General features: G+C 45.7%; 1 protein-coding gene across 5 annotated transcripts in view; it reads right to left on the bottom strand.

Annotated features, from left to right (window-relative positions):
• Positions 1-13,332, bottom strand: part of LOC310702806 (gallinacin-5-like) — an 80,516-nt gene extending 67,184 nt beyond the window's left edge. For 3 of the 5 annotated variants that reach the window (XR_014523619.1, XM_083494970.1, XM_083494969.1), the window contains exon 1: positions 420-979. Coding sequence is in view for 2 of the 5 variants with exons in the window: in XM_083494970.1 (XP_083351096.1) it covers positions 420-477 (58 nt within the window). In the remaining 3 variants the exon portion in view is untranslated. Of the gene's footprint in view, positions 1-419; positions 980-13,231 lie in introns of those variants that run through there. The other 2 variants (XR_014523617.1, XR_014523618.1) reach the window with 1 other exon arrangement.
• Between the last annotated feature and the right edge of the window lie 380 nt (positions 13,333-13,712).

The raw sequence follows: 13,712 nt of genomic DNA, 5'->3' as shown, positions 1-13,712 counted from the left end.
TGCACCATAATAAAGTTAACATGTGAACATCAAAGCACAGCCATCCTTTGAAAGGCAGTTCTCCCTTCAAGTAATTTTTTTTTTTTAAATGTGTCTACTCAACTGCACATGAAAAAGTATAACTTCATGAAAACAGAATGAAAATAAAGGTTATATTAGGGGAGATTGCATAGCAATGATGGGCATAATGGGGGAAATTCAGCAACACAGTGCATATTTTCCCTAATAGACACACTTTGGTAGGCGATTTTGTCTGATATATACATTTTTATGCAAAATTTACCACTAAAGAAATGTCTCTAGCAAGAAAAGTGAGCTTCCTTTGCAAGGCCACAGAAGAGCAACTGTACTCCTCTCCCTCTTCCACCCCATAATAGGCTGGCAGGTGTCCCTCTGCCTTCTTCCCCTCCATCCCTTACCTGGGGAAGCCAGGAGCAGCAAACAGAGAACTGCCAAGCCCAGGTGAAGGATCTTCATGGCTCAGGATGAATTGTGGTGACAAAGCCAGGCAAAGCCAGCTTTTAAACTAAATGGAGCCCCAAAGCTTGCCAAGAGAGGGCAGGTAGGGAGAAGAAGATTTCATAATTGTAATTTCTTTGGGTCGTTGTGACCTAGGCTGACGTGGAAGAGAACGTTGCCAAAATCACATGCCTCTGGAATGGCATTCCTGCATTCGGTCAGTCATAGCAGTTTCCACAGAAGATCACAAACATTCAGATGTGCTGTATTCATGTTTCAGAGGGAGATAGCTTGAATCAAATGAAACATTTATGAGGAGGATGCAATGCCCCACATAGGCAGTGCTAGGGGGATGTATCCCTCAGGTAAATGACTCACCCCTCACCTGTCCCCATTGCATTGCTGGACCCTTGCGGTTACCTGAAGGAAGGGCACTTTTCACATGCTCGTCTCCCACAATGATTATTCTTTTTTTATTAAATTACTTTTTTATTCAAAATTAAAACAAAACATAATATCCAGAAACATATCATCCTTATTTTTCCCCTTTTCCCTCCCTCCTCCTCCTTCCCCCCACAGAACCCACCCACCCCCCGACTTCCCTCAGTTCCAGTCTTTGATTTCTCTAAAAATGCTGTTTTCTGCATGTTACACAGTTGTACAGATCCTCAAACAATTTAAGTAATAATTATCAATAAAAAGTTTGTGAATGTTTATTCAAAACCAGCCAAGGAATCCAGTTCGCTTTGTTGCGTCTTCAAATACTTTGTAAAGGGTTCCCATCCATCTTTAAAGTCACAGTTATCCTTGTCCCATAGCTTGTATGACAGTTTTGCCAGTCCATCAATTTTTCTTGCCATGCTTCTTTAATTGGGGTTTCTTCAGTCTTCCATCCTTGTGCTATTAAAACTCTCGCGGCCGTTGTCGCATGCATGAAGATGTTTTTCACAATGATTATTCTTAGTAGTAGTCTGCTTTTTTCCAAAAAAAATAATAATAATCATATTGAAATAATGCCCCTCAATGAGACCAAACTTAGATTCACAAAATGTTTAGGGGTATGCGTACCCCTGCAACACCCCAGGAAATCGAGTCCTCCAAATCATGGAGAGCCACGTGTTGTGGTGAGATCACCAAACTGCCTTTTTGTTGCAGGGGCGGGCCCGTTTGGATGACCTCCTTGCCTCATTGGTCACCCCTTTGTTATTGGGGCAGATTTCTGTCAGTTGGGGTTTGATTGGCACATAAGGGGCTATTTAAGGGGCTGCACGTGGTGAAGTACTTTCTATTTCGCATCGTGCAGCGGATCTCCCTCCCTCCCTATAATTTTAGGTTGTGTTTTTGACCTTGCTATGCCTGTCTAGGGGTCGTCTGTTTTTGGAGCAGGGGCCTGGTAGGAATTTTGCCACTTGGCTGATGGGCTGGTGCCATTTGGTTTTTGCCTACCATGTAGCAAATTGTCACAACTTTGTAAGGTTGGCGGTTAGGCATTGGTTCATTCTTTGGTGGAGGGGATTATGGATTGTCTGTGCCTGCCCCTCATTTTTATTGCTGCTGCTAGGGAATTCCGTTAAAGGAATCCAGGGGCTCAATTTGCTCTGTCCGATCCCCTCTCAGGGGTCGGGCCATGCCAGAGTTCCTGGGAACATCTGGGGTGAACTAAGAGGTGGAAATCTGCCTCTGTGCTCCCCCAGTATGTTTTCCCTTACTGACCTCGGGAGGTTCCAGTTGTCAGTCCAGTTCCTGCCGGTGCAGGTTCAGATAGTCCGAACCAATGCCTAAGCAACCACTCACATGTTGTAAACAATAAAGCTGTGGCCAAATTAATGCCAAAAATCCTAAACAAATATTCTGTTTCCTGTGTGATTTATTTTGGAGATGGTTTGGGGGTCTTCACTTTCAAAAAGCACTGGTAGTAGTAATAGCCTCAAACAGTTCTTCCCCCAAAAAAAGATTCAAATCCACTGATTGAAGAGGCTGAGTGGGACATGCAGGGCAAGGAGGTTTCAAAGGTGAAATGATGGACTCTTGTACTTACTTGAAGGAAAGGCAATCTTCACATGCTCTCTTGCCCTTTTTCTCATTCTTGAAATCATCATCATCCTATTTCTCAGACACCTTTTCCAGACAAGACTCAAAGCAACTTACAAAAATATTTTCAAATTGGAGGGGCTCTGCTTCTCTGCTTGCTCCACCTGCCATGTCCACTCTGCATCCCATAATAATTGGCCAACCTGTCCTTTCCTTTCTCCTTTCCACCCTAGGAGATGACTAAGCCCCCTTTCTCCTTCCCAACCCTGTTTCTGAAGCCGTTACACTCTTCTGCTTTGCGCTCCATGGAGTCGCTGTTATTTGTTGCTAAGGATCAGTGGTTATGGGATCGCCAGATCAGAAACATCCAAAGGCCAATGAGTTAACCTTCTCTGCTTTGAGGTTTCATTTGAGTTTTCATGCCCAGTCCTGGTGTTTTCATGCGCAAGGTGCTTGGAACGGAATGTGGGACACTTTGCATGGAATATATGGGTTATAAACCTTACGACCCATTAAAGCTTCAAACAAGATGGAGAGGAGAAGATCACTCTGATCAAATGCCCAGCAGTTATTAAAGCTTCAGAATGGACAATTATAGTGATCCCTTATCCACTGAGATAAACAATGGATGAAACTGCATATTAATCTAAATAATCAAATACCATGTGATTGAAGAATTCGATCAAGATGAATTGGCAAAACCTCACAGAGCAAAGCAACCAAAGACAGGGCTGATCACAGAGCCTTGAGGCAGGTGAGGATGCTGCTCCAGGTGGCAGAAGCCCCCAACCAAGCACAATGCCCATGGGTGCCCCTCCTGCCCAGCTGCTTCTGCCAGTGGAGGAGAAGCACCAGCATCATCAGCACTGATTTTGGAAAAGATCGCAGCCATTTGGGGCAATACGGGAAGTGCCGCCCTAGGCTGATTCTGCCATAGGTGTCTTTTGCAATGGACAAAGTATGAAAACAACTGGCTGTGCAACAAATTAAGCTTGCAATCAAAGGACGATGTATTCAGGGACCACTTAAGTAATTGATGCTTTGTGTAACTAATGGAACAGGCAGCTGGTACTCACGTGTTTAGTCATTTAGTCATGTCCAACTCTTCGTGACCCCATGGACCAGAGCATGGTACTCACTGCTCTATGAAAATGACACTTTGTGTAATAAACAAGTTGCATTAGAGATACTTTGTACTGCCAGTGGCTGTTTAATTGACGAAAAACATAATTAAGACAACTGTAAATCTTGCAGGAGGTACAACCACTCAATATAATGACTTTAATGATTTTGTTTTGGCTTTTTATGCTTTTTATGTTTCTGAAAGAATAGAATGGCTTTCAGTTGGAGATATTAGACACAGATATTGCCAGAGAAAATAAGAAAATATTCCTTTATGCTACAGGGGCTGCGAGAACACTAACTGCTAAAAATTGGGGAAAAGAAACAATACTGACAAAAACAGAATGGCAAGACAAATTATTTGAGTATATGGAATTGGCTAAATTGAAAGAGGCGATTAGGGGCCAGCCCAAACAAATATATCCAAAAGAATGGGAAGAATATAAAGATTACCTTTAAAAGCAGTGCCCTCAAATTGATACTTGGACTTGTTTTGATTAATTTCTGCAAAATAATTTATGGTACTTAAGTTAAAACAGAAAGTAAAAGGGATAATAAAAAACTAAAAAGGTGACAGTTTACCAAAAATTGAAAAGAGAAACGTGTTGAGGATGAAGGAAGACAATTGGAAGTAAAGAAGAATTGAAATATGGTATTTCATATGGACGCGGGTGGCGCTGTGGGTTAAACCTCAGCGCCTAGGACTTGCCGATCGCATGGTCGGCTGTTCAAATCCCCACGGCGGGGTGCACTCCCGTTGCTCGGTCCCAGCGCCTGCCAACCTAGCAGTTCGAAAGCACCCCCGGGTGCAAGTAGATAAATAGGGACCGCTTACTAGCAGGAAGGTAAACGGCGTTTCCGTGTGCTGCGCTGGCTCGCCAGAGTAGCTTCGTCAGGCTGGCCACGTGACCCGGAAGTGTCTGCGGACAGCGCTGGCTCCCAGCCTCTAGAGTGAGATGAGCGCACAACCCTAGAGTCTGTCAAGACTGGCCCGTACGGGCAGGGATACCTTTACCTTTTATTTCATATGGAGGGGACATGGAGGGGACTATTTCCTATAAGGAATATAAAATCTGGTTATAACAAGAGAAATCCTGTGTAGAGGGAGAAACAAATACCATGGTCCACAAGGGAAAGGAAAGTTCATTCAGAAGAGGAAGAAGTGGAGGAGAGCCAGCGTGGTGTATTGGTTAAGAGTGGCGGACTCGTAATCTGGGTAACCGGGTTCGCGTCTCTGCTCCTCCACATGCAGCTGCTGGGTGACCTTGGGCCAGTCACACTTCTTTCAAGTCTCTCAGCCCCACTCATCTCACAGAGTGTTTGTTGTAGGGGAGGAAGGGAAAGGAGAATGTTAGCCGCTTTGAGACTCCTTCCGGTAGTGATAAAGTGGGATATCAAATCCAAACTCTTTTCTTCTTCTTCACAGGCCCCCCTAAAACAAATCCTGGCTACACCCATGCTTCCCATAATTGTAATCACCTTGGGACACTGTGAGTTAGGCTGACGTGGAAGAGAACCCTGCCAGAATCACATGCCTCTGGAAAGGTATTCCTGCAGTCTGGCAGTCATAGCAGTTTCCACAGAAGTAAGATCCCAATTACAGATCACAAACATTCAGATCTGCTGCATTCATGTTTTAGAGGGAGGTAGCTTGGATCAACAAAAAGTTTATGAGGAGGATGCATTGCCTCACATAGGAATTGCTTCCTGGGGTGTTGGTCATTCTTTTCCAGAAAACTGTGAGTTTCTGTATGTAACACAAGGCTATGGCTGTGTAGCTGGATTGCTTACACAGGTGCAATGATAAGACAGTGAAGTCTTGGACATGTGCATTGCATTATTTTTTATTTTTTTAAAAAATGTCTTTTTATTAAAGATTTTCTTGGTTTACAAAAGTATGTGCAATCTCTCTCTCTCTCTCTCTTTTCAAGTAACATTTTTTACAGATCACTTTTATTTGCTGAGACATTAGGAAGAAAAGGGGGAAAGAGGTGGAGGGGGAGGTGATTGGGGGTGGGGTCGTGTGGCAATGTTTCTATTTTACTTAATATATGTGGGGTTTTGTGTCAGCGTCGCTTCTGCAGGTTCTCTGCTACAGTGGTACCTCTGGATGCGAACAGGATCCATTCCGGAGCCCCGTTCACATCCTGAGCAGAACACAATCTGCGTGTGAGCATCTGCGCTTGCGCGGGTCGCAATTCGCCTCTTCTGCACATGTGTGTGATGTCATTTTGAGCGTCTGCGTCTGCAAAACGAGCAGCAAAACCCGAAAGTACCTTGGGTTACATATGCTTCAGGTTACAGACTCCGCTAACCCAGAAATATTACATCAGGTTAAGAACTTTGCTTCAGGATGAGAACAGAAATCACGCAGCAGCGGCGTGGCAGCAGAGGGAGGCCCCATTAGCTAAAGTGGTGCTTCAGGTTAAGAACAGTTTCAGGTTAAGAATGGACCTCTGGAATGAATTAAGTTCTTAACCAGAGGTACCACTGTATTTACTTGTGTTTCTTTGGGGTTGGGGTTGGCCTAGGGTGTGGCTGTTTGTTTGTGATTGGCTGTGGTGATCTTTGTTTTCATGTGTGAGTGGGGTGGGTGGGTGTTTTGGATCAGGTCAGCCATATTGATTTGTTCATTGCATTATTTGACTGATGGAGAGAGTTTGGGTTTTGATCTGCTGAGACGATCCACAGCAGTCTCTGTATTTAACAACCATTAAGCTTAATGACAGACCATAAAGTACGGTAATCTCCCTGCAACAATCGTGTGTTGCTCAAGACTCAGGGCTGATTTCCTCACACTTTGCTGCAGACTGTATTTCAGCTCTGCTAAATGCCTGGTCAGAAGTGTGCCAGGCAAATCTGTTTATTTAAGGTGCTGGCTTTGACCTTTAAAGCCCTATGTGGCCTAGGACCCACGTACCTACAGGACCGCCTCTCCTGGTATGCGCTGCGGAGAACTTTAAGGTCCACAAATGACAAGGTCCCAAGTCACAAGGTGGTTATATTGGTTTCAACTAGAGCCCGGGCCTTTTCAGCACTGGCCCCAACGTGATGGAACACTCTGTCACAAGAGACTAGGGCCCTGCGGGACTTGACATCTTTCTGCAGGGCCTGCAAGACAGAGCTCTTCTACCTGGCCTTTGGTTTGGACTCAGTCTGACCCTTATGGTCTTGATTTATCGGCTACTTTAAAATGAGGCTGCATTTTAAATTGCATTTTAACCTGTATTTTAAATTGGTCCCCCCCATAATGTTTTTTTACTGTGATTTTATTGGTGTTAACTGCCCTGAGCCTGGCTCTGGCCGGGGAGGGTGGGGGTATAAATAAAATGTATTATTATTATTATTATTATTATTATTATTATTATTATTATTATAGCAGCTTTCATGCCATAAAGAGCCACATTGCCAGTGGGCATCATCCCTATGGCAAGTCTGTCCCCACCACCTTGCTGGACCCTTGTGGTTACTTGAACGAAGGGCATTATTTTTACATGCTTGCCTACCCAAAGTATTATTGTTAGCATTAGTAATAGCGTCAAACAAAATCCTTCAGAAAGAAAAAAAAGTCTGGTTTTATTTTATTTTTTAAGGTGACTTAAAAAATAAAATGAAACCAGTGGGCTCTATTCCACTGCTCGTTCCTATCACCAACCCCCCTAGTCTCCTCTGAAATCAAATGCCGTTGTAAAGATATTGCTGCAATGTGCCCATCAAATTGGTTTCCACAAAAGCAACATGGCAGTTACAGACCACAGATGCTCAGCTGCTTTTAACATTGCCCGTCTCTTGCATCACCCAAGATTTCCACATTCCTTTCTGTTAAAACCTACGCAACTATCTTCAGATGTAATTTTTTTTAAGAAAATGGCTGTAAGGAGTTAAGGCATCCGAGCAGGAATAGACCATAACATAAAAAACAGGGTGTGTGTGTTTAAAGCACCTGCTGTCATTTAGGAGACAAACAAAACATCCAGAAAAAAACATCCAGTACCTGTGATACAGGCACCCCTGACTGTTTGCCACGCTAGCCAGGTCAGAAAGGCTTTGCGTTCCAAAAGAGCAATTCAGCATGAAGTCTACACTTTGGGTTTCTGACATGCCAGATTTCTGCACACAATGAGGTTTCGTGTCCACACTGATCAACGTCTTCCTCATGAGAAGCGTTGAAGCAGAGACTGGATGACCCTCTTTGAAGGATGCTGCAGTTATAGGCTGCCTTGAAGATCTTGCACTGAGCTCAGGCTTGTGGGATCTCTCAAGTTACTGCTGGCAGGGTTTCCATGTCTGGCTTACAGGATTGCTCCTCTTTTCCAAACAAGGCCAGAGCCAGGCTATCAGTGTGTGATGTCACAATGAGTCAGGCCATTGATTCATCCAGGCTTCCCCAATTTTGGCCTACAACTTCCATGATCCCCAGCTAGCAGGACCAGTGGTCAGGGATGATGGGAATTGTAGTCTCAAAACATCTGGAGGGCCGAGGTTGAGGAAGCCTGGTCTACACTGACTGACAGTGTCTGTCCTTGACACTCCCAGGCCTGCCTGGAGATACTGGGGACTTTACCAAGGACCTTCTATATCCTTATTTAAAGCAGCATGTTGAGGACAATCAACAATTCTGGATTGAGAAAAAACTCAAATTTCTTCCCCATCCCCAGCAATGAGCTTGACCAAAGCTTTCTTCCACTTTGTCCCACAGCTTCTGGGGTGAGAGTCTTCACCATGGACAAAGATTTGCTACGAAATTTAAGCTCTGTAATCCTCTTTACAGAGGCATAGGGATACAGGAAGGTGCCTTGACCGTGTCAAACCATTGGTCCATGTAGCTCAATACAGTCTACGCTGACTGACAGCTGCTATCCAGGTCTCTGGGCCAGAGTCTCTCCAAGCCCTAACCTGGAGATGATGGATTGATGCTGGACTGTTCCATGGAAAAGGGGAAATACTTGATCTCTGCTGCCCCCAGAGGGTAGGGTTAGATTTATTTGGCTTAAGTGACGCGTAGATTTCAGTTGAACATCAGGAAAGCCTTCTTGATGGTAAAGGCAATCGTGGTGGGCTTTTGCTCACTGGAGAGCCTTGTGTTGGGAATCCTCAACTTCTGGGTTCCCTGCACTGACCAGAGAGTGGAAACTAGATGACCTTGTAGACTCCCTCCAACTCTTTCCTATAAATCAACGACAAATTCCGAGTCCTCATCCTTTTGCAGCCAAAGCATCATCAACTGTGCACAGGAGGGATGTATCAGCATGGCCCTACCTGCCCACAGATTATCTTGCCAGAGTCACCCTGCATATTTAAAGATTAATCGCTCAACCCTAGTTTAGCCTCACCGTGTCCTAACATAGGTGAGTGTCATCAGCTGCTGACCAAAGTGGCAGTAAAAAAAACAACCCAGATAAATTCTGCATCTGCTTCCATTTCCCCTGAATTATTGATGCTCTCTAGCGTGTGTTGCTATTATTGCCAAGCCAGATGCATCTCCAGGGATGCGATCAAATTTTGAGTGCCCGTTTCCCCCCACCTCTTAGATTCTGGGGAATAATATAAGGAAAGGAAGAAAAGGGAGAGATGATGCAAAGATGGGTATTTAGGGTACTGTTGCTCAATTTAGGTCTCACCGCTGAGTGCCTGGTCAGGGCTGGTCAGGGCTGTACTGGTGGCAAGTTTGGACCTTCACAGTTGAACTCGAGTGGCTCAGAATTCAATTCAATTCAGCTCACAGGTTAATGTGAACTTATCAAATTTAAACTTCCCCGAACAGTATACGAACCAAAACGCAGCTATTTTGCACAATCCACCCCATTCCCCACTCCTCCACATGCAGCTGCTGGGTGACCTTGGGCCAGTCACACTTCTCTGAAGTCTCTCAGCCCCACTCACCTCTCAGAGTGTTTGTTGTGGGGGAGGAAAGAAAAGGAGATTGTGAGCTGCTTTGAGACTCCTTTGGGTAGTGATAAAGTGGGCTATCAAATCCAAACTCTTCTTCTCCTGGTTTTGCAACCCAGTATGCCAACCAATGGGATGCGGGTGGCGCTGTGGGTTAAACCACAGAGCCTAGGACTTGCTGATCAGAAGGTCGGTGGTTCGAATCCCCGCGACAGGGTGAGCTCCCATTGCTCGGTCCCTGCTCCTGCCAACCTAGCAGTTTGAAAGCACGTCAAAGTGCAAGTAGATGAATACGTACCGCTCTGGCGGGAAGGTAAACGGCATTTCCCTGCACTGCTCTGGTTTGCCAGAAGTGGCTCAGTCATGCTGGCCACATGACCCAGAAGCTGTATGCTGGCTCCCTTGGCCTATAGAGCGAGATGAGCGCCGCAACCCCAGATTCGGCCACGATTGGACCTAATGGTCAGGGGTCCCTTTACCGTTACCTTTATGCCAACCAATACATGTGTATATAGGGGAAAGTGTGCATTAAAAAGCACACATTTAATAATATGTATTATTATTTATCGGAACGCAGGTAGTACTGTGGTCTAAACCACTGAGCCTTGGGCTTGCCGCTCGGAAGGGTGGCAGTTCGAATCCCCGTGATGGGGTGAGCTCCCATTGCTCGGTCCCAGCTCCTGTCAACCTAGCAATCTGAAAGAATATCAAAGTGCAGGTAGATAAATAGGTACCACTCTGGCAGGAAGGTAAATGGCGTTTCCGTGTGCTGCTCTAGTTTTACCAGAAGCGGCTTAGTCATGCTGGCCACATAACCCAGAAAAAAACTGTCTGCGGACAAACATTGGCTCCCTTGGCCTGTAAAGCAAGATGAGTGCCGCAACCCCAGACTCGTCCGCCACTGGACTTAACTGTCATGGGTCCTTTACCTTTTTATTATTATTTATATCTCAACTTTTCCCCAGAATGTGACTCAAGGTATGTTACAAACAGATAAAAATACAAAAAAGCATATAAAAAACCATTGCTAAAAAGTAATTAAACTTTGATAGGATTGAAACAATATAAGAAGCAGCTCTGTGCATTGCATATGGGAAAATTGCTTGCATAACAGGCAAATACAAATTTAAAAAGTGAACGGTAAGATAAAAAAGCAATGAAATGCTGACAAACTTCCACAAAGAGGTTTTTGGTATTTTTTAACTGCAAGCTGTTGCAGAAATGCTGAAGGTAAGACCGAAAAAGGGGAACCCGAGAAAAACTGAAATTGACAGCTTTGTTCATCTCTACCCACAAGAGCAGCAGGTTCTGTTATTGCATTTTTATTAAAATGCTGTGGTTGTTCAGTTCACCAGGCAGGGGAATAATTCTACTCAGTGCAAGATGCAGGTTTGGAAAATTAATCAAGCACTGCAGGTAAGATAAGGAATGCTACAGTTCAAAGAGGGCTGCTTGGCATAGCCAAGGTGAAACATTGCCAGCATGTTCCATCTCTTCTTGGTTAGGCAAGCTTTAATTACCTGTTAGGATGGTGCCAGGTTTAGATTTCACCATAAAGCTCTTGGAAATGCAGTAAGAAATGCAGTCTCAGGGCGAGAACATACAACGTTGGCCAATGGGAAAGGGCCACATAAAACAGCCTTGCAATTGAGCCTAGAAAATGTTGCTATCCTATCAACAACAGGCTGACACAGGTATGGTGATGATCAAAAGCTGTTGGCATCTGTCTGTCTCAGGAGACAATGGAGGCATATTCCTTGGGGGGGGGAGTTATGCGCCTGAATCAGATGAGTTTTGCTGAATCAGACCAATGGCCTTTCTAGTCAAGCATTCTCCCAGTGGCCACCCAGATGCCCGCAGGATTTGAGCATAGCAGCTCTGTTATGTACAGTGGTGCCTCGCAAGACGAAAAGAATCCGTTCTGTGATTCTCTTCGTCTAGCGGTTTTTTCGTCTTGCGAAGCAAGCCCATTGACGGATTAGCGGATTAGCGCTATTAGCACTATTAGCGGCTTTTAGTGGCTTATCTGCTGATCGGATCAGCTGATAAGCGGCTTAGCGGCTTAGAAAAAGGGGGGAAGGGGGAAAAACCAGCAGGAACTCGCAAGACATTGCCGTCTTGCGAAGCAAGCCCATAGGAAATTCATTTTGCGAAGCACCTCCAAAACGGAAAACTCTTTCGTCTAGCGAGTTTTCTGTCTTGCGAGGCATTCGTCTTGCGGGGCACCACTGTACTGAGTTGAATAGGATCCAAAATGCAGCAGTCTGGTTGGTCCTAGAACAATAGGATTCAGAATGTAGCAGTCTGATTGGTCCTAGATAAATGCAGCAGTATGATTGGTCCGCAGGAGCCACCCAATCCAGCTCCAGGTGGAAGTGAATCCACAACCTGATTGGCCTACAGGGGAATCCTGGAATTAGCCAATCACGTGCAGCCCATTGGGTAAATAATGTATATAAAGCAGATATTTTGGAGGATCTTTCATTCCTCCTCACCACTATGAGCTAAATAAAGAGCTCCACTCTCAAAATCCACTCTCGACTCTGAGTATATTTCAAGCTCTATCTCCTCTAGCGTCTGATATTTGAAAGCCTTGCTGCCTCCAGCTGTGAAAACAGAGGCTAGCCTAGGGTGACCAGACATCCCCGGTTCCTGGGGACAGTCCCTGGATTTTCAAATCTGTCCCCGGACAAATTCTGTCTCCCGAATGTCCCCAGATTTGCAAATCTGTCCTCGGGAAACGTGGCAGCGGCAGCCTCAGCAGCCCGGAGCCAGCCTGGTAGCGCAGTTGGCTCTGGCTGGCTTCAGGAGCTGCTTGCTGCTCGCTGCAGTGGTGCCCGTCATTTTTCCTCTCCGGAAGTCTCCATATGATGTGTCTTGTGTGCAACACATCATATGGGGACTTCCGGAGAGGAAAAATGGAGGGTGCCACACCAACGAGCAGCTCCTGAAACCAGCCAGAGCCAACTGTGCTACAAGGCTGGCTCCGGGCTGCTGACTGCCACTGCCACTGCTGAAGGGGAACAGGGGACGTCCGGTGGTACAGATCTCCTGCACCCTGCACCCTTTGTTTTGACTGATTGGGGGAGGCTCAGGAGTCATGGGCAGCCAGCTGTTGCCCAGTTTTTAAAAAACTCTGCGCATTTATGTTTCACAAGGTGTGAAAGAAGGGCTTTGCACCTTGCCTGGCAGAGAAACTGTGGGCAGGCGGCCTGTGAGATTAGGGAAGGCTCGGGAGTCACGGGCAGGCGGTGCACCATTGCCCAGTTTTTTAAAAAAACTCTGCACATTTAGGGTGAACTTTATACAATATGCATGTGTGCTTGGGCCCAGGGTCTTTTGCCTCACCATCCCCACTACTGACTCCCTGTTGCTACTCAGTTAAAAAAAAAAAGTGTCCCTGGATTCATTGAAAAAAATCTGGTAACCATAGGCTAGCCGTCATGGCTGGTAGCCATTGGTAACCCTTCTTGATGAATTTCCCCAATAGTCTTCTAAAGCCATCCAAGATGGCAGCCATCACTGCCTCCTGGGGGAGTTAGTTCCATCATTTGACTGTGCTGCCTGTTGCTAGGAATCAAAAGTGATGGAGGGGGAGCGCTGTTGCCCTCAAGTCTTGCTTGTGGGCTTCCCAGAGGCGTCTGGTTGCCCTCTGTGTGTCAGGGAGCTGACAAGGAGAAACAGGTCATTCATGGTTCAGAGAAAGACAGTGAAACACCAGCTAACTTACAGTTAGTTTCTTTATTAAGGAAGCTGAACGGAGAACACGCAGAGACTTCTAAGGACTGCTCCTATCCATAAGAGCCAATTCTTAGGGGCTGTGGGGGCTTCACCCCCATAAAATATTTGAGAGGGCTGGGGCCCCCCAAAGTCGATGGGCATTGCCATTCAAATGGGGGGGTGCACGCACTGTATCATAACTGCAGGGCAGCAGTTGAAGAAGGAGCAAAAAGGGTTTTCTTGTGTGTGTGTGTTTCTTTGTGGCTGATTAGCTGTTTTCCCTGTGTAAAGGTCAGAGGGGGCAGGGTTTCTGTTGAGGCAGGGGATTAGCTGTGGGAGGAGCTTATCAGACCTAGCAGGGCAGCAGTTGAAGAAGGAGCCAAAAAGGGTTTTCTTGTGTGTTTCTTTGTGGCTGATTAGCTGTTTTCCCTGTGCAAAGGTCAGAGGGGGCAGGGTTTCTGTTGAGGCAGGGGATTAGCTGTGGGAGGAGC

This window comes from Podarcis liolepis (genome assembly GCF_965112155.1).
Source record: "Podarcis liolepis genome assembly, chromosome: 3".
In the NCBI taxonomy this organism is placed as follows: Eukaryota; Metazoa; Chordata; class Lepidosauria; order Squamata; family Lacertidae; genus Podarcis; species Podarcis liolepis.
The sequence above is the reverse complement of the archived record's forward strand: the minus strand, read 5'-3'. Positions and strand labels throughout refer to the sequence as shown.